General features: G+C 38.8%; 1 protein-coding gene across 1 annotated transcript in view; it reads left to right on the top strand.

The window, feature by feature from the left end:
• Nucleotides 1-8389, top strand: part of LOC126236050 (39S ribosomal protein L10, mitochondrial) — a 35896-nt gene extending 27507 nt beyond the window's left edge. The window contains exons 3-5 of the mRNA XM_049945089.1: nucleotides 2330-2440; nucleotides 3101-3299; nucleotides 7995-8389. Coding sequence (XP_049801046.1) covers nucleotides 2330-2440; nucleotides 3101-3299; nucleotides 7995-8203 — 519 coding nt within the window. The 3' untranslated portion in view covers nucleotides 8204-8389. The remainder of the gene's footprint in view (nucleotides 1-2329; nucleotides 2441-3100; nucleotides 3300-7994) is intronic.
• Nucleotides 8390-20715: the final 12326 nt, after the last annotated feature.

Below are 20715 nucleotides of genomic sequence, written 5' to 3'. Positions count from 1 at the left end.
CTCGGTACAACATTTGCTTACTTTTTGACAGTATATCCTTGTTTCAGACCAGGCCTCTTAACACTCTGCAGCAAACAATGAGCTCACCTTCCACCTTTCATTTATTTCCTTATCATTCCTCCTGCTGTCTTCTATTATGCTCCCCAGGTACTTGAAACTTCACACTTTCATTGGTGCTTGTCATATAATTCTTATTTTTGTTCCACTCTCCCCTTGTTCCTCATTGTCACAATCTCTTCACACTTCTTTGCATTAAATTTTGATCCATACTATGACACCACTTCCTCCCCTATATTTAATCTTTCTTGTACCTTTCTTTCTCCACACCATTAAATTATCTACAAACAGTAACACTTTAATATTTTCATCTCCTGTTTGCGCTGTCGTTCCTATCATTATCTCATCTCTAAAGCCATTAAAATTAGAGGAGATAATGCACTGCCTTACTTCAGTCCATTATTTTTGTTCAAACCAATCTATCTTCTCTCCTCGTACATTTCCTTTATCCTTTTCATATTAAGCCCTCAAATTCCACTTTTGTGAAGAGTTTCCAAGATCTTGCTCCATTTCACAATTTTGTATCTACATCTGCATCCATACTCCGCAAGCCACCTGACGGTATGTGGCGGAGGGTACCTTGAGTACCTCTATCGGTTCTCCCTTCTATTCCAGTCTCGTATTGTTTGTGGAAAGAAAGATTGCCGGTATGCCTCTGTTTGGGCTCTAATCTCTCTGATAAAGGATCTTTCTTTCTCTGTATTCGCAGCACATTACACTTGTCTACATTGAGATTCAATTGCCATTCCCTGCACCATGCGTTAATTCGTTGCAGATCCTCCTGCATTTCAGTACAATTTTCCATTGTTACAACCTCTCGATATACTACAGCATCGTTCGTAAAAAGCCTCAGTGAACTTCCGATGTTATCCACAAGGTCATTTATATATATTGTGAATAGCAACGGTTCTACGACACTCCCATGCGGCACACCTGAAATCACTGTTACTTTGGAAGACTTCTCTCCATTGAGAATGACATGCTGCGCTCTGTTATCTAGGAACTCTTCAATCCAATCACACAATTGGTCTGATAGTCCATATGCTGTTCCTTTGTTCATAAAACGACTGTGGGGAACTGTATCAAACGCCCTACGGACCTGGGAACCTGTGTCTATGGCCCTCTGAGTCTCATGGACGAATAGCGCGAGCTGGGTTTCACACGATTGTCTCTTTCGAAACCCATGCTGATTCGTACAGAGCAGATTTCTAGTCTCCAGAAAAGTCATTATACTCGAACATAATACGTGTTCCAAAATTCTACAACTGATCGACGTTAGAGATATAAATCTATAGTTCTGCACATCTGTTCGACATTTCTTCTTGAAAATGGGGATGAGCTGTGCCCTTTTCCAATCTTTTGGAGCGCTATGCTCTTCTAGAGACCTACGGTACATGCGTACTCTTTGTAAAATTGGGCTGGTATCCCATCAGGTCCAGTGGCCTTTCCTCTTTTAAGCGATTTTAATTGTTTTTCTATCCCTCTGTCATCTATTTCGATATATACCATTTTGTCATCTGTGCGACAGTCTTCCTCTGTGAAACAGCTTTGGAAAAAGACATTTAGTATTTCGGCCTTTAGTCTGTCATCCTCTGTTTCAGTACCATTTTGGTCACAGTGTGTCTGGACATTTTGTTTTGATCCACCTACTGCTTTGACATAAGACCAAAATTTCTTAGGATTTTCTGCCAAGTCAGTACATAGAACTTTACTTCTCAGTGTTTAGGAACCATTACTAAATCATTACCATATTCATACTAACACTCTTGGAGCTGCCTTACATTTCAAATTAGATCCTCTATAGACTGTCCTGATTTAAACCCATATGGTTCCTCTCTGTCCTACCACCTTGTGTATGCTCTTTTCCAGAATCTTCTTAAATACCTCAGCAGTATGGCAAACCAAAGTTACTCCGTTAGAATTTTGACACAGTGCCCTGCAACCCTTCTTAAAAATTAGCACTAGGATTCCCTTTTTCCACTCAGCAGGTGTCCTCTTCCATACTGTTCTCATGACCCGATAGAGCCACTGCTTTCCAAAAATGCCAGCTTTTCTCACTAGCGCCATACTTACTTCATCCAGCCCAGGTGATTTACCTCTTTTTATAGTTTTATCACCTCTTCCACTTTAGTAGGCAGTTATTTGAATTTAATATCTCCTACCTCACAGCTACAGTTACTAGGGAGTTGAATTTCATTTGCCTTACTGAGTTTATTTGTAACACTCAAAGTTACATATTTCAGATGTACAATAAATTATTCTTTTGTTTCAGGAAAACCCATATGAGCTGATAATTGCAAAAGAATGCTTGCATTGGTTTAACCAGTCAAAAATGGTTGCATTTTTTCATGCCAACCCAATAAAAGGTGAAGACCAGTTCAAAGTAAGTAATTGCCTCTTCGTGTAGGTAAAATTTTCTGCACAACTATAACTGGAAAGATTTGGAATAAGGAAATGACTAGCATCACTATTGCTGCCATGGCCTTTAGTTTGAAGACAGGTTTGTTACAGCTCACCATGCGACTCTGTCCTGTGCAAGTCTGTTCATTACTGGATAACTACTGCAACCTCTGTCCTTTTGAATTTGCTTAACTAATTAGTTACTGAGTGCAAGAGCAGAAATGTTACTTCACGTTTTCTGGGTCGGCTGGTACTATTTCGCATACAGTCTTAAAGAGAAACCTTAAATGAAGCTCTGATTCTCCATTTTCTCTGATAAAAGGCCATTTAGGACTGATCTGGTACTCAAACATTTTCAAAATCTTTCTCAACCTAAAAACCTTTTCTTTTGGATGTAATAAACATAGAAATACCTGATACCTAATTATGCTTGTAAAGGTTTTCATGTTCAGTTTACTCATGAATGATAAAAATTTCACCCACCTTTATGTTTGTATTGAGAGACATTCTTGTTGTCTTTTTGTATTGTAGCTGTTAGTTTTAGATTGAAATTCAGTTCATTGTAAAGCCCTAAATGACCTCTGCCACTTTCTGGTATAGAATTTAATTTTCATTTGATTCACTAAAGAATTTTTTTCCTCAGGCGAGAGTTATGTTCCATAAACACAACATGGCCATAAAGCAGTATGGGCCAAATGTAATCAACTATGCTTTGGAAAATACAAAATATAGTGCAGTGTTGCCCCTATTTCAGTCAAGAACAGCAGTAGTATTCAGTCAAGAACTGCAACTGGCACAGCTTTTGAAAATTTCAAAGCGTATTCCTCAGCTGATCCTTATGAGTAAGTATTACATCTTTGAGACTTATAACCCTCAAAATCATTTCCAAGAACTGTGGTCCTTTGTATGAAGCTGAATATGAAAATATTACATAAACAAACCCCTTTTTGGTAACATGAAGCAAGTATGCATATATAATATAAATCTTATACTCAGGTTCCACATAGCCAAGTAGGTATCTTAATTGGTGTACCATTCTTTATAACTTTTTAGAATATTATTGGCATTAAATGGAAAAAATGTGAAACTTTGGAAAATAAGAAATAAAGAATGGCATAAAGTGTGTAAAATGAGTGCAAGTCCATTATGAGCTCCACAGTTTTTGAAAATCCACTGAAGCTCTTCCCACTGGAATTCTTGCTCCTACCAAAAGAAAAACACAAATGTGGAAGGGTACAAACATGAAGTATTAATTTTTTTATTTGCTAACTCTTTTTACATGACATTGATATAGCTGTTTAAGAAACAAAAATTATCAATAACTTAACTACATTCTCAAGAATCCATCAAAGTATCTGAGTGTTCAGCACAAATGCTTTTTGTAATAACCAATAGAGAGGATGATTCAAAATCATCTTAGGTCCTGTAGGCTCCTCACAATTAGCTTTGTGATAACACCAGTGTCTGATATTAGTATTGAGATGATGTATGCAGACTTTAGTGTCCATATGGCTTTCACATGATGTGCCAGATTTGGCCATCTTATTATTGCAGGCAGCTTGCAAATTGTGGGTGCGGGCACAGCAGAGTCAGTTATAAAGGTGTTGTTAGTATTATAGTGTCCAACTTATTAGTTTTGGCACAGGCACAACCAATCTAATGCGTAACTGTGCTTGAGGAATGGCCATTTTTGTAACTTTGTATATTTTTTTCCTGAGGCGATTGGAGTGTATGTTGTTAATCCACATCTATTTCTACATCCAAACTCCATTCTGCTCGCATATGGAGTGAGGGAAAAAACGATGGTTACATGCTTCCACATGAGCCCTAACTTATCTTGCCTCCGAGGTCCTTATGTGTCAGTGGCCGTAGGATTGTTCTTCAGTTTGTCACAAATACTGCTTCTTTAAAGTTTCTTCATGAAAAGAATGTTTTCTTTCCTATAGGGATTCCCATTTGAGTTCATAGAGCAGCTATGTAATATGGTTAATTGAACCTACTGGAAAATACAGCAACATGCTTCTGAATTGCTTCAATTTCTTCCTTAATCTGACCTGGTGAAGATCCCAAACACTCAAGCAGTACTCAATATCAAATATGAATAAATAAAATAATTTACCATAAAATGGAAGACAACTGTGAAGCCACAAGTAAACACAATTCAGTTGTTAGTGATCTTTGTCAGATATAAGTAGAGATGTGGCAACTAGTAAGATAACCATGCACCAAGTACTCTATAAACAGGGAAGGTGAATTGTCACAGTTAGAATTGGAGAAATGTTAAAAGTTTGATCATTCTTCCTATGCAGTAGCCAACGGCACTTAAATTATGAATTAGAGACAGCTGTGGTGTAGGTAAAAGATCACTCCTGACATCACAGCAAATGGAATACTTCAACGAGTTACGTGTCTTGGGTGTCTTCGTAAGTTTTGAACTGTATGTGTGACAGTCAACACCAAGATGGGCAAGATTTACAGTATCAGCATATACAATTAATGGCCAGATTGTGGATGTATGGGACATTCTACATCAGTGGGCATTTCATGATCATTATGTCAGGGGTGCACAGTGAGTACAAAAATTTAGGGATATTGCCACATACAGAGTTGAATATTGTGGAGATAATGTGTTGATAATAGGGATTGTCCTTGACTAGTGCGGACTGTAAAGTGGATAGACACAGGCTACAGTGCAGCAAATAACTAACCATTTCAATGCTTTGTAACAATTAGTGTACAACCATACCATCTGGAATCATTGAACAACCAATGTACAGCTATACCCCGAATCACTGCCTTGCAGTGGGGCACAGAATCTAGCATTGGTAGAACAACAATGCAAATGGACGGTGTAAACATGAAAGGGCTAATGACTCACTGAAGTTGTTGGTACGAGTCAATTACAGGTACAAGCATGTTGCACAATACACCTTGCTTCCCAGTAGGGCATCATTAAGGCAGATGGTGGAAAGGTTCGTGGGAAGGGGATGATCACTTGTGATGAAATGGTCATCTGATATGTCTGTTCTGGGAAACAAAACACGAGTCTTCAGAATGAATTTTCACTATGCAGTGAAGTATGCACTGATTTGAAACTTCCTGGCAGGTAAAAGTCCCCATCTGCCCATGAAGTTTCAGTACAGGAACCTGTTGTCCAGTCATCTGCATCAGTTTGTTTGGTTGTAACATTCTGCAGGGAACTCATACCTTCAGCAAGGCAATGCATCTACTTATCACACCCAAACTGACTCAGGAGAGGTTTGATGATACTCATTCAACATTGGCGTGTCTCTCCAGCCCAGCAGGTCATCTGACCTCTCTCCTTTTCAGCACAACAGGGCACCATCCACAGTGATGTGAGCACTTCTGACCCAACTCTGACCATCCTCAATCCAAAAGGGTCCTCAATCCAAAAGTAGTAAAAATATGTGGTACCACATTTAAAAATACATGGACTCACCTAAAAAATGTGTCAAGAATTTTTTTAAGTAATTGCAGCTTGAGAATTAAACGAGACAGTAGTAAATATGTGTGGTACCACATTTAAAAATACACGGAGACTCACATAAAGAAATGTTTCAAGAATTTTTTTTAAGTAATTGCAGCTCCAGATTCAAAAAATTAACACCATTGGTTCTGGGCTTCCTACAACATGAAGTACTCTCCAGTTTGTGGTAGTTTATATCATAAAATGTCAAAGACTGCTTTAACTTTTGACACTTCATTAACAATAGGAATTGCATGTGTGATGTACATCTACATCAGTACTCTGCAAACCACTATGAAGAGCATGGCAGATGGAACTTCCAGTGTACCAGTTATTAGGTCTTCTTCCTATGCATTCACATATGGAGCATGGGAAGAGTGACTATTTAAATACCTCTGTGCATTCCCAGGTTTATCATTTAAAGCTAGCTCGTGAAATGTTGTAAGTAGGTTTTCTTGGGCTAGCTTTTGTCTGTATACAAATGTTTGCCATTTCAGTTGCTTCAGCCGCTCTGGGACACTTTTCCATGGTTCAGACAAACCTGCAACCATCTGTGCTTCCCTCTGTTTACATTCAATGTCCCCTGTTAGTTCTATTTGGTTCAGTTCCCACACACTTGGGCAATATTCTAGGATGAGTTGCACAAGTGATATGTAAGCAGTCTTCTGTGTAGAGTGATTATATTTGCATAGTATCCTACCCATAAACCAATGAATAAGAAGCAGAATCACATCAAAGGAGATGATTCATACGACGATGTATAACAAATGACATCACATCATTGTTACTGGTCTTACTTGTATATGCTTTGTGTCTGACACAATTCTGTTCATACTTGCTGTTCACATATTAATGATTAGTAGTTGGAAGCTATCAGGGCACTGTCATTCTACTGTTGGACACGAAGACAAAACGGCATTTATCAAGCGATGGCTTATTTGTGACAATGCACCAATGCACTTTTTTTCCATTTCATTAAATCCTTATTCATCTCTGCTCCCTCAGTTATTTTACTGGGGAACATGGGTCATGGATTTTAAAGTCTCTGCCTTCTGTTTGTTCCACAAGCTGTTCTGGTTCTGGTGGTCATCTAGTACCATTTGACATTGTTCAGAAATGATATTGATTGTTAGTTGGATTTTGAAACCAGCAGTCATTTCAGTAGTAGCTTTGGATCAATAGAATGTAGAAAACATCCTCCTCATATTATTACTGCATTAGACAAATGATTTTTATCAGGAAAGTAACATGAATTACCAGATGACAAATCAGTTGTAGCTGCTGCCCATGCTAAGACAAATTGTGTATCTTACACAGTACAGCCAGAGTGCAAAGTGGTTTTCCGGAAGTTAACCACAGTCACAGAGTTGTAAATTCCATACCAGTATTGTTGGCATACACACTGTTCACTGCCAGTAAACTCTGCTGTAGAATTTTGAGGATAAGTTACACAAATGGCTGTGTATTGTCAGTCCACTGGAAAAAACAATTTCACTGTTTCATAATGGGAACAAATATTCTTGATTAGCTCTGAGACTGCAAAGGATGAACTTCACACTAAATGATGTAGTGCACTGGCCAGTTTTTGAGCAAAGCTTCTGATAGTCTTCAATTATGTAATAGTAATTCTGCTGCAAGTTGAGATACTACAATAGCATACAGTTGCTTTTCTAACGGTGCAGTGGTAATGATATATTACTTTCAATAGAATCATTACCACTATATGATTTTCTCATTTGATCTAAGGAAATCATGAGTTTTAAGTGGTGATGGGCCCATTATTCACATGAAAATAGGTGAGACTTTACTCGAGTTAGTGAGAATTTGTTTTTGTGAAGTGTGTTGTAGATAAGATATAGGCTGTGTCACGTTTTACACATTTCATTGCCTTATATATGTTAAATTAATGAGTATAGATGTCTTGGAAGAAGTGACAGACACAAAGGTAACATAGACAGTTATAAATTATGTGAAATATTACCCACTTTGCTTTATCTTGTTTTGGCTTTAAAGCCAGTTTATTTACATTAATTATATGATTATTTTACAGCTTGCATTGCCGAAGATCGCCTTCTGAGTAGAAATGAAATTGTTATGTACAGTAATTTGCCAGATTTGACAACGGCTCGAGCTGGCCTTGTTGCGACACTAAATTCTACTGTAAGCCAAGTCTTGAGTAACATCACACACCACCAAAGAACACTCGTCAGCCACTTGCAGAAACATGCAGAACTGCTCCAGAAACCAGAGGAAACCTGAGAAAGTGATGTAGATTATTTGGACTGTATCTGCAGCTCATTCATTAAGCTGGCCTTTGTATGGCTGATCCATGTCAGTGAAGTATTGTTGAGTTGTGAAAGAAGAGAAATTTTGTTAAACACAGTTGTAAGATGTAGTGTATATATGATCTATCAAAACAATGACACTGTGTATTACACCTTTAAACTCTGTTGTGTAACTGTGTTATTTTCTGTTTTAATAGTTTGCTACAGCAAATTTCTTTTGGTGCAGCATCAGTTTTAATCTGTCAGGAAGTTTCATATAAGTGCACAGAGTGCTGCAGAGTGAAAATTTCATTCTGGAACGGTCTTAAAAGCTTGGAAAATAATCTCCTAGACTATTTTTTTTATTTCTTTTGAAAGGTTGACTTCATTACTCTCTTAAAATCACATTAAACAGGTAGTCCATATATCATAAGTTGATGTTGCAAAATGTACACTATGATTAGACTGCAAGGCCAATCGGATGTACATTTTCATATCTGTGCATTTAAATTTTGTAGCCAACCTTTGTCATTCCTAGTAGACATCAAAATACACATTACCTGTTTTCATAGCAGTACAGAGGCAGACACTAGTTCATGAAATACATTATTTTATTGGTACCAAACCAGATTGACAACTCATTTCATCTGCTTAATATTTTCATTATCATTTAGTCATCTGAATCAGATGTAAGTCTGGTTGGAGTCAAAAGAGCACACACAAGTAGGACTATCAATTCCACTCCATGATGTTGCGTCTTCTTGTCACAGAGCCAGCAACCAGCAGTATGCTTGAAATAGCTATGTAACTTCCTGTACACCATTAGAAGTTGAGCCAGAAACGGTTTGAAAACTGGTTCGTGGAATGAATAACTATTTCAAAAAAGTGACTTATTGCAATTTTATGTATTTACATAAAACTAGCAATCTACAGGTTGGAGCATTGAATGTTAAATCCCGTAACTCCTTCGCCAAGTTAGAGAATTTTAAAAAAACGGAAAAATGGATAGGTTGAAGCTAACTTGATGACTTCTGTGTGGCCACCATTGGCCACACCTAACACCATGTGCCTGGCCTGGCAGTGAAACATCCATCACGAAGACTGGTAGTCAGTGTGTTACTTCAGAACTGTTACAAAAATAAGTATTGTGTAAGCGACAGGTTCAATTAGTTAATGCTAAATCTAACTAGTCCAAATATAAAAGTATAAAATGTTTATAGCCATGTATAGCAGCCATACATACGAATAAAATATGCGCATGTAAATCATCGTCAAGTTAACCAGGTGATTACATGGTACGTGCTGGTAACACTCAGGTTGCGTCTGGTATTTATACTAGAAACTAATGCCACCAGAGGCACTTCAGCTAGAGCGCATACTAAACCAGTGTCGCCAATGTGATGATTAAATTGTGGTTTGCACAGCCTTTAGTTAATTTTTTTTTAATTGCTTACCATGACAAAACGAGCATCTGACAATAAAACGTATACTGATGTGAGATTAGATTCATACTTAAAATACCATAAAAAGTACAAGTACTAATATAATAAAGCCACTAGCCTGACTAGGTAAACAATACAACTTATATAAAAGCTAGTATAAAAAGCGTAACAACAAAATAAAATATCTAAAAAATCTTCCAGCCTGACAGATCAGTTACCATAAACTTAATTGTAGTACAGTTAATAAAGTAGTAACTATACATTAAAGTCAAAAAATCAGTAGTTGATATTATATCCAGTGTGTGGTCTCATTGGAGACATGTCATGGTATCCTTGTTTTCCTGTGGTGAAGTTTACGGAGGAAGGCCCAGTCTCCTCGTCAGCAGCGGCCAGCGCACGCCAATCCACTGGGGTGCTCAATGCTACTCAAACTAGTAGGTCTCTGAATGTATCAAAATTTAGATTGAACTCATTCTGTTCATTCAGAAGTAATTCCGGTTGTTGTTTCCTGTGCACATAAATCTCCATTTCAAGTAAGTCCAGTAACTGTCCCTTTGGCGTTGTATGCAACACTTTAATATTATTGTCTATGCTTCCTACTGAATGTCTTTCTCTGTCTAAATGTGTACCGAAAGCGCTCTTGTTCTTATTACATGTATGTTCTCTAAAACGAGTCTGGAAATTCCTTCTTGTCCGATCAATATAAAAACTGACACAATCTTGGCAGCTGATCTTATAAACACCAGGCCCCATATATTTATCGCCATCATTGTCAACTTTATGCCATAGCTTACAACCAATTTTACCTTTCATTTGAAACCAATTTTTATTTTTGTTTTTCTGAAGGTCTGCACAATTCTGCCGGAAAACGCACCATTGTACGTCATAGCAACAAACTTCTTGCTCTCTGGTTCTATTGACCCCTTCCTGTCACATATTTTTTATTTTAGTTTCTAATAAAGTTTTATTACATCACGCTCTTTATATCCTTTTGTCTTAGCTACTTGTCTAATCACGCTTAATTCTTCCACCTCGTCATTAGGAGTAAGTGGCAGCTTTAGCATCCTGTTGATCATAGCCCTGAAGTATACCCATTTATGCTTCCTAGGGTGACAGGATTTCGCATTTATAATAGTGTCAGTGGTTGTTGCCTTTCTAAATATTTGCCTTCTAAATTTTTTCATGCATCCCACCTATTCTTTCCGCTATCTCGCGTATATCACTTTCGTCACCTTTGTAAAGTAGTATGACATCGTCTACATATTGTCTGTAATAGACAATTTTTTCGCAGATGTCAGGATTTATTTCAAAAACTTATTTTCTAGCTCATTTACAAATATCTCAGATAAAGACCAGACACACTGTGAGTCCGTCCTTCTGATAAAAGATCTTGTTGTTAAATTTAAAATTATTTAGTGACAACACAAGTTCTAAAACTTCCAAAAGTTCTATTATTTCTCCTTGACTAATCTTCTTATACGTTAGCAAGTTCTTCCTTATAAATTCCAACATATCGTTTATTGGGATGTTGGTATATAAGTTAACAGTGTGAAAAGAAGCCCATGTAGCTCCAGCTGGGATTGTTACATCATTAATCTCATTCGCAAATTCATAACTATTCCTGACATTAAATTATTTTCTGTAAGTATATGCTGCTCGTAGTTTCTTGTTGCGCTCCCCGGTTCAATTTGTAATTAGGACATGACATATTATTAACAATCAGCTGAATCAGTTCCCCTTTCTTGTATACTTTAATTTGCGAACGAAGCACAGGAAGGGACAGATTCATCATTTTTAATCTGCGTTTCTCTTTTGCATCTGGGAACACAAATATACTTTTCTCAATTTCTTTCCTTATATCTGACTGAAATTTGTTCACAGGATTTCTCTTGACCTCAACTATGTTACTATCTGCAAGAAACTTCTCGGTTTTATGAATGTAATCACAATCATAAATGTGTTGTTAAATATATTGAGAAATAGTGAAGTGTTGTGACAGGAAGAACATGACTTCTGGCAGTTGACTATAGCATTAATAACACAAAATCAGGCAGGGGTAATGATGGAATATGCCTAATGATGTACAAGAAAATATGAACGTCAGTAAGCTAGTGAACACACTCATCGACATTTACATCGACATTTATCCTCCGCAAGCCACCCAACGGTGCGTGGCGGAGGGCACTTTACATGCCACTGTCATTACCTCCCTTTCCTGTTCCAGTCGCGTATGGTTCGCAGGAAGAACGACTGTCTGAAAGCCTCCGTGCGCGCTCTAATCTCTCTAATTTTACATTCGTGATCTCCTCGGGAGGTATAAGTAGGGGGAAGCAATATATTCGATACCTCATCCAGAAACGCACCCTCTTGAAACCTGGCGAGCAAGCTACACCGCGATGCAGAGCGCCTCTCTTGCAGAGTCTGCCACTTGAGTTTATTAAACATCTCCGTAACGCTATAACGGTTACCAAATAACCCTGTGACGAAACGCGCCGCTCTTCTTTGGATCTTCTCTATCTCCTCCATCAACCCGATTTGGTACGGATCCCACACTGATGAGCAATACTCAAGTATAGGTCGAACGAGTGTTTTGTACGCCACCTCCTTTGTTGATGGACTACATTTTCTAAGCACTCTCCCAATGAATCTCAACCTGGTACCCGCCTTACCAACAATTAATTTTATATGATCATTCCACTTCAAATCGTTCCGCACGCATACTCCCAGATATTTTACAGAAGTAACTGCTACCAGTGTTTGCTCCACTATCATATAATCATACAATAAAGGATCCTTCTTTCTATGTATTCGCAATACATTACATTTGTCTATGTTAAGGGACAGTTGCCACTCCCTGCACCAAGTGCCTATCCGCTGCAGATCTTCCTGCATTTCGCTACAATTTGCTAATGCTGCAACTTCTCTGTATACTACAGCATCATCCGCGAAAAGCCGCATGGAACTTCCGACACTATCTACTAGGTCATTTATATATATTGTGAAAAGCAATGGTCCCATAACACTCCCCTGTGGCACGCCAGAGGTCACTTTAACGTCCTTAGATGTCTCTCCATTGATAACAACATGCTGTGTTCTGTTTGCTAAAAACTCTTCAATCCAGCCACACAGCTAGTCTGATATTCCGTAGGCTCTTACTTTGTTTATTAGGCGACAGTGCGGAACTGTATCGAACGTCTTCCAGAAGTCAAGAAAAATAGCATCTACCTGGGAGCCTGTATCTAATATTTTCTGGGTCTCATGAACAAATAAAGCGAGTTGGGTCTCACACGATCGCTGTTTCCGGAATCCATGTTGATTCCTACATAGGAGATTCTGGGTTTCCAGAAACGACATGATACTCGAGCAAAAAACATGTTCTAAAATTCTACAACAGATCGACGTCAGAGATATAGGTCTATAGTTTTGCGCATCTGCTCGACGACTCTTCTTGAAGACTGGGACTACCTGTGGTCTTTTCCAATCATTTGGAACCCTCCGTTCCTCTAGAGACTTGCGGTACACGGCTGTTAGAAGGGGGGCAAGTTCTTTCGCGTACTCTTTGTAGAATCGAATTGGTATCCCGTCAGGTCCAGTGGACTTTCCTCTGTTGAGTGATTCCAGTTGCTTTTCTATTCCTTGGACACTTATTTCGATGTCAGCCACTTTTTCGTTTGTGCGAGGATTTAGAGAAGGAACTGCAGTGCGGTCTTCCTCTGTGAAACAGCTTTGGAAAAAGGTGTTTAGTATTTCAGCTTTACGCGTGTCATCCTCTGTTTCAATGCCATCATCATCCCGGAGTGTCTGGATATGCTGTTTCGAGCCACTTACTGATTTAACGTAAGACCAGAACTTCCTAGGATTTTCTGTCAAGTCGGTACATAGAATTTTACTTTCGAATTCACTGAACGCTTCACGCATAGCCCTCCTTACGCTAACTTTGACATCGTTTAGCTTCTGTTTGTCTGACAGGTTTTGGCTGCGTTTAAACTTGGAGTGAAGCTCTCTTTGCTTTCGCAGTAGTTTCCTAACTTTGTTGTTGTACCACGGTGTGTTTTTCCCGTCCCTCACAGATTTACTCGGCACGTACCTGTCTAAAACGCATTTTACGATTGCCTTGAACTTTTTCCATAAACACTCAACGTTGTCAGTGTCGGAACAGAAATTTTCGTTTTGATCTGTTAGGTAGTCTGAAATCTGCCTTGTGTTGCTCTTGCTAAACAGATAAACCTTCCTCCCTTTTTTTACATTCGTATTAACTTCCATATTTAGGGATGCTGCAACGGCCTTATGATCACTGATTCCCTGTTCTGCACATACAGAGTCGAAAAGTTCGGGTCTGTTTGTTATCAGTAGGTCCAAGATGTTATCTCCACGAGTCGGTTCTCTGTTTAATTGCTCGAGGTAATTTTCGGATAGTGCACTCAGTATAATGTCACTCGATGCTCTGTCCCTACCACTCTTCTTAAACATCTGAGTGTCCCAGTCTATATCTGGTAAATTGAAATCTCCACCTAAGACTATAACATGCTGAGAAAATTTATGTGAAATGTATTCCAAATTTTCTCTCAGTTGCTCTGCCACTAATGCTGCTGAGTCGGGAGGTCGGTAAAAGGAGCCAATTATTAACCTAGCTCGGTTGTTGAGTGTAACCTCCACCCATAATATTATTGTAGCAAAGCCATTTAAATAAACCCAACACCCCGAAGAAGTGAAAGTTTATATGCCCCCTACCTCCACTGACGATGAAGAAATAGAATAATTTCTTTTATCTTGTCACGCCCTTTTTTTTCACATACTTTACGAGACAGAAATTTGTTTGTGGCAGAAGAGTATGAAAAGAACGAGAAAGAAAAACATTAGGTGAATATGGACTGGGGGAAATGAATAAAAGGATGGCAGCATGCCAAAATTTCCCACAGAGCATAATTTAATTGTGTGTAACACATGGCTTAAAAGAAAGATTGTTGTATTCATGGGAGAGACTTGCAGACACCAGAAGGTTTCAGATAGATGATGTAATGGTAATACAGAGATTTGCAAACCAAGTTTTAAACTGCAAAACATTTCCAGCTGCAGGTATGGGTTCTGACCATAATGTATTGGTTGTGAACTGAAGAAATTGTAGGAAGTTAGGAAATTAAGAAGCTGAGACCTGCATAAATTGAAAGAACCATAGGTTGTTGAGAGTTTCGAAGGCAGTATTAAGCAACAATTGACAAATGTGGAAAAGGGATATAATAGAAGATGAGTGGATAGCTTTGAGATTGAAATAGTGAAGGAATTAGAGAATTAAATAGCCAAAAGAATTGATAAAAGGACAAATATACAAAAACGGAGACAGAAAAGAAGAATATAGACCTTTAAAAATGAGACTGATAAAAGTGCAAATATGCAAAGCAGGAATAGCTACAGGAGAAATGCCAGGGAATAGAATCATGCATGAGTATGGGAGACATCAATGTTGCATATAGAGAAATTAAAGAGCGCTTTGGATAAGAAAGGTAGCAGTACGAACATTAGCTCTGATTGCAAACTAGAATGACATAATGAAGGGAAAGCTGAAAGTTGGTCGGAATTGAGATCCTTGAGAGAGCCATCTACAATAACAATTATTCTTCTAGGCATGTGAGATCTATCAGGCAGACAGAATAACCCCAAACTTCAAGAAGACTACAGTAATTCTTTTTCCACTGAAGGTAGATACTGATAGGTGAAAATATTACTGAAACATCAGCCTAATGACTCACAGTTGCAAGCTACTGACAAATAACTGGAAAAATTAATAAAAAAAACTTCAGGGAAGACCAGTTTGCTTTCTGGATATACATGGTAATACGCACATTTCAACTAAACTTTTTATTATTTACACTCGAACACACTCTTTAAAATTCTGAAGGCAACAGGAATAAAATACATGAGAGAAAGGTTACATACAACTTGTACAGAAATTAGACTGTAATTTTAAGAGTCAAAGGGAAACAGTAGTTATTCAATCTTTATACTGAGAAAGGAAAAATTTGGGAAGGGAACTGAAGATTAGGGAGAAGATATAACACTTTTGAGGTTGTCAGTAACATTGTAATTGTGTGAAAGACAGCAAAGGACTTCAAAGAACAGTTGATCGGAATGTATGGTGTCCTGCAAAAAGTTATAAGGTGAACATCAACAAGTTTGAAACAGAGGATGACATGCTTAAAGCTGAAATACTAAACACCTTTTTCCAAAGCTGTTTCACAGAGGAAGACCGCACTGCAGTTCCTTCTCTAAATCTTCACATGAACGAAAAAATGGCTGACATCGAAATAAGTGTCCAAGGAATAGAAAAGCAACTGAAATCACTCAACAGAGGAAAGTCCACTGGACCTGACGGGATACCAATTCAATTCTACACAGAGTACGCGAAAGAACTTGCCCCCCTTCTAACAGCCGTGTACCGAAAGTCTCTAGAGGAACGAAAGGTTCCAAATGATTGGAAAAGAGCACAGGTAGTTCCAGTTTTCAAGAAGGGTTGTCGAGCAGATGCGCAAAACTGTAGGCCTATATCTATGACATCGATCTGTTGTAGAATTTTAGAACATGTTTTTTGCTCGTGTATCATGTCATTTCTGGAAACCCAGAATCTACTCTGTAGGAATCAACATGGATTCCGGAAACAGCAGTCGTGTGAGACCCAACTCGCTTTATTTGTTCATGAGACCCAGAAAATATTAGATACAGGTTCCTAGGTAGATGCCATTTTCCTTGACTTCCAGAACACGTTTGATACAGTTCCGCACTGTCGCCTGATAGACAAAGTAAGAGCCTACGGAATATCAGACCAGCTGTGTGGCTGGATTGAAGAGTTTTTAGCAAACGGAACACAATATGTTGTTCTCAATGGAGAGACGTCTACAGACGTTAGAGTAACCTCTGGCGTGCCACGGGGGAGTGTTATGGGACCATTGCTTTTCACAATATATATAAATGACCTAGTAGATAGTGTCGGAAGTTCCATGCAGCTTTTCACGGATGATGCTGTAGTTGCAGCATTAGAAAATTGTAGCGAAATGCAGGAAGATCTGCAGCAGATAGGCACTTGGTACAGGGAGTGGCAACTGACCCTTAACATAGACAAATGTAATGTATTGCGAATACATAGAAAGAAGGATCCTTTATTGTATGATTATATGATAGTGGAACAAACACTGGTAACAGTTCCTTCTGTAAAATATCTGGGAGTATGCATACGGAACAATTTGAAGTGGAATGATCATATAAAATTAATTGGTAAGGCGGGTGCCAGGTTGAGATTCATTGGGAGAGTCCTTAGAAAATGTAGTCCATCAACAAAGGAGGTGACTTACAAAACACTCGTTCTACCTATACTTGAGTATTGCTCATCAGTGTGGGACCTGTACCAGGTCGGGTTGACAGAGGAGATAGAGAAGATCCAAAGAAGAGCGGCGCGTTTTGTCACAGGGTTATTTGGTAAGCGTGATAGCGTTACGGAGATGTTTAGCAAACTGAAATGGCATACTCTGCAAGAGAGGTGCTCTGCATCGCGGTGTAGCTTGCTGTCCAAGTTTCGAGAGGGTGCATTTCTGGCTGAGGTATCGAATATATTGCTTCCCCCTACTTATACCTCCTGAGGAGATCACGAATGTAAAATTAGAGAGATTCGAGCACGCCCAGAGGCTTTCTGGCAGTCGTTCTTCCCATGAACCATACACAACTGGAACAGGAAAGGGAGGTAATGACAGTGGCACGTAAAGTGCCCTCCGCCACGCACCGTTGGGTGGCTTGCGGAGTATAAATGTAGATGTAGAATAATGGAATGCAAGCAAATCATGTGATGCTAAGGGCATCAAATTAGGGAATAAGAGTCTGAAAGTATACTACTTTTGCTATTTGGGCAGAAAAATAAATGATGGTTGCAGAAGTAGGTATGGTGTAAAATGCATAGTGGTAATGGGGAGATAGACATGTCTTGAAAACAGAAATCTGTTACCATCAATTACAAATGTAAATGTTAGAAAGTCTTTTCTGTAGAAGATATCTGTCTTGACTGTGTCAATCACGTCACAGTTCAAAAACTGGGGGGGGGGGGGGGTCAGAAGCTTCTGGAATGATGGTAATACAGGGGAATCTGAAGATTACATGGGTAAAATGAGAAATTAATGAAGTAGTATCTGCTCAAATTGGGGAGAAAATAAATTTATGGCATAATCAAAAGAAGTGACTGTTTGATAGAACACTTTCCAGTGGGGCATCATGGAAGTACAAGTAAGTAGTGAAGGGAAACATGGAGAGGGAAAGGGAGAGGGTTTGACTAAAGTTATAACAATGTAGGAAAAGACAGATTGCTACTTACTGTTAAGAAGACACATCCAGTTGCAGACAGGCACTTATATACAGGGTGTTTAGGGAGGAAAGATCAATATTTTAAACAGTGATAGTGTAAGTAATTCTGAACAAAAAATGTTATATGAACATAGGTCCGCAAATGCTTCATTAAGGAGATATGGGTATTGAAAGGAGCTTTAACTCTACAAAACTGATGTGCACAAAATGAATGTATATGCAATACAACTGGACCATAACGTGATTTTCTTGCAAACAGTGCACGGGTACATGCCCTGTTTACGCTATGCAACCTACGACATATTATGGTCATGTGACGTACATAGTATAATCACCTGTTGTTTGTGCAGTTGTGCCATGTAAGCTGCATTGTGTAGTGTACTGGCAACGGATTGGTTAGCTGTGTAGTGTGTGGTGTTAACTGTGTTTGTACAAGCCCTGCTAACAATGCCACACGTCTACAGTAATGAGGAATACGCAGATATGGCGTATGCTTATGGCTTCTGCGAAGGTAGTGCTACCACTGCAAGAGAAGAATACCATAGGCACTTTCCAACTCGACAATTACCTGATCCCATGGTGTTTACCAAAGTGTTTATCACTTTGCGTTCAGCAAAACTTTGCAAGAACAGGAAGAAATTATCACAAGTGTTGAGCGAAGTCCCAGTATGATCATACGAAGAATGTCCCTGCATATGAATGTCCCACAGACACGTGTATGGGAAACATTATATGCGGAAAACCGATATCCATTTCACATACATCGTGTCCAAAATATCCACGTTGGTGACAATGCCCAACAACTTTATTTCTGTCACTGGGTAATTGAGAATAGTCATTTGCTTCCATACATACTAGTCACTGACGATGCCGTTTTCACGACATGGAATAAACAACACACGCAATAAACATCAATGGTCACAGGGAAATACACAAGCTTCAATATATAGCAATTTCCAAGTTCGTTTTGCCATAAATGTTTGGTGCGGCATGATCGGTAACCTTTTGATAGATCCATTTATTATCAGTTTTAAGGGAAGAGAGGAACCTGCATTTTTTGGAAAATTCATTTGTGGAACTATTGGAAGACGTTTCTTTAGCCAAACAAACTGGAATTTACTTTCAACATGATGGTGCCACTCCACACGTACCTTACGTGTGAGGGACCATCTCAACCGCACCTACCCTAATCGCTGGATTGGCCATTGCAGTGCTATTAACCGGCGTCCTACATCACCTGACCTTACACCTTTAGATTTCTGCTTATGAGGTTGGATGAAATCAGAGGTGCACAAAGTGAACGTAAATACATGAGCTGAACTGCTTCGTCGCATCATGGATGCTGTTGAATTGATTAAGAACCAACAACAGGCAATTGAACAATTTCAAGCAACACATCATCTTATCGTTAGAGTGCAAAAGTGCATTGACGTCCATAGTGGGATGTTTGAACCTGCTCTGTAAACTGTACAACAAGTGTTGGACATAGCCTTCATCAGTGAAACAAACACACACACACACACACACACACACACACAAAAACACAATCGACCGCCAACTGCAGCATCTTGAGCCGGAATGCCTTCCTAGCTGGAGTTTCCATCGTTGTTAAGACTAGAGTAAGTAGGTCAAGTGGATGTAGGTTGTGGTCATTACATATTTTATATCAGTCAACATATTTTGTGTAATGCTTGGATTAATTTTGTTTTCAATGAAATGGCATGCTGTTCAGTAGTGCACTTCTAACATGTTTTGAAAGGTACTTTAAGAAAAGGGTTCATACTAGCGTTGGAAAAAAATATGGAAACGCTGAGAAATTCATGCTTGTACATAAATGCAGATGCTAGCCAAGCCTGCAGGTTGCTCTGTTGTGTGAGAGTGTGCTAAAATAATCTCTCAGATTTTTTTGTGAAAATGCTTTAAAGTTATTTAAAGAAAAGTAATTTTATCAACATTCAACATCTTTTTCTTGATGTCTTCAGATTTGCAGCCGCTAGATGACCCCAAATTGTAGCACGTGTGGCAGTGTGTAACATAACTTGTCAGTGCTTGAGAAACAGTGTGCTGTAAACAAGTTTTGAATCTCTAATAGATCTCTCACAAGGAGCAACCTCACATTCAACTTGACAATGCCAGACCACACACGAGCACTGCGACATCTGCAGCAACCCGATACCTTGCATTTACACTCATCGGTCATCCTCCATACCTGATTTGCACATGTTTCAAAAATTAAAGAGCAGCTTAAAGCAATTCACTTTGATGGTGATGAAGTGGTGCAAGTGGAGATCAGGTTGTGGCTTCATCAACACAGAGAAACACTACAGTGACAGCATCAACAAACTGGTCTCTCATTGGGAGAAATGTGTTCACTGGCAGGGTAATTATGTTGAGAAATAAATATGTAGACATGAAAAATAAAGATTTAGAATGTTACTAACACTTGTTTTATTTAATGAGCTCTAAGAGTTTTCATATAAAAATTTGAGATATAACTTTTCAGCATGCCCTCATATTTTACTATGAATGGCACCTGTGCAGTATACTCAGCACGTGGCAAGTGTCAGTCGTGATCAGAACAGTGGTCTCGGTAGTTGTGGATGTGTTGTCGGGACTAAGTGAATTCGAACAAGGGAAAACTGTTGTTCATATGGTGAGTGCTTCCATAAGCAAGGTAGCCATAGTGTTTCACATTTAAAGATCTGCCATATCAAAGTTTTATACT

This window comes from Schistocerca nitens, chromosome 2 (genome assembly GCF_023898315.1).
Source record: "Schistocerca nitens isolate TAMUIC-IGC-003100 chromosome 2, iqSchNite1.1, whole genome shotgun sequence".
Lineage (NCBI taxonomy): Eukaryota > Metazoa > Arthropoda > Insecta > Orthoptera > Acrididae > Schistocerca > Schistocerca nitens.
This window is presented reverse-complemented; position numbering and strand designations above follow the sequence as displayed.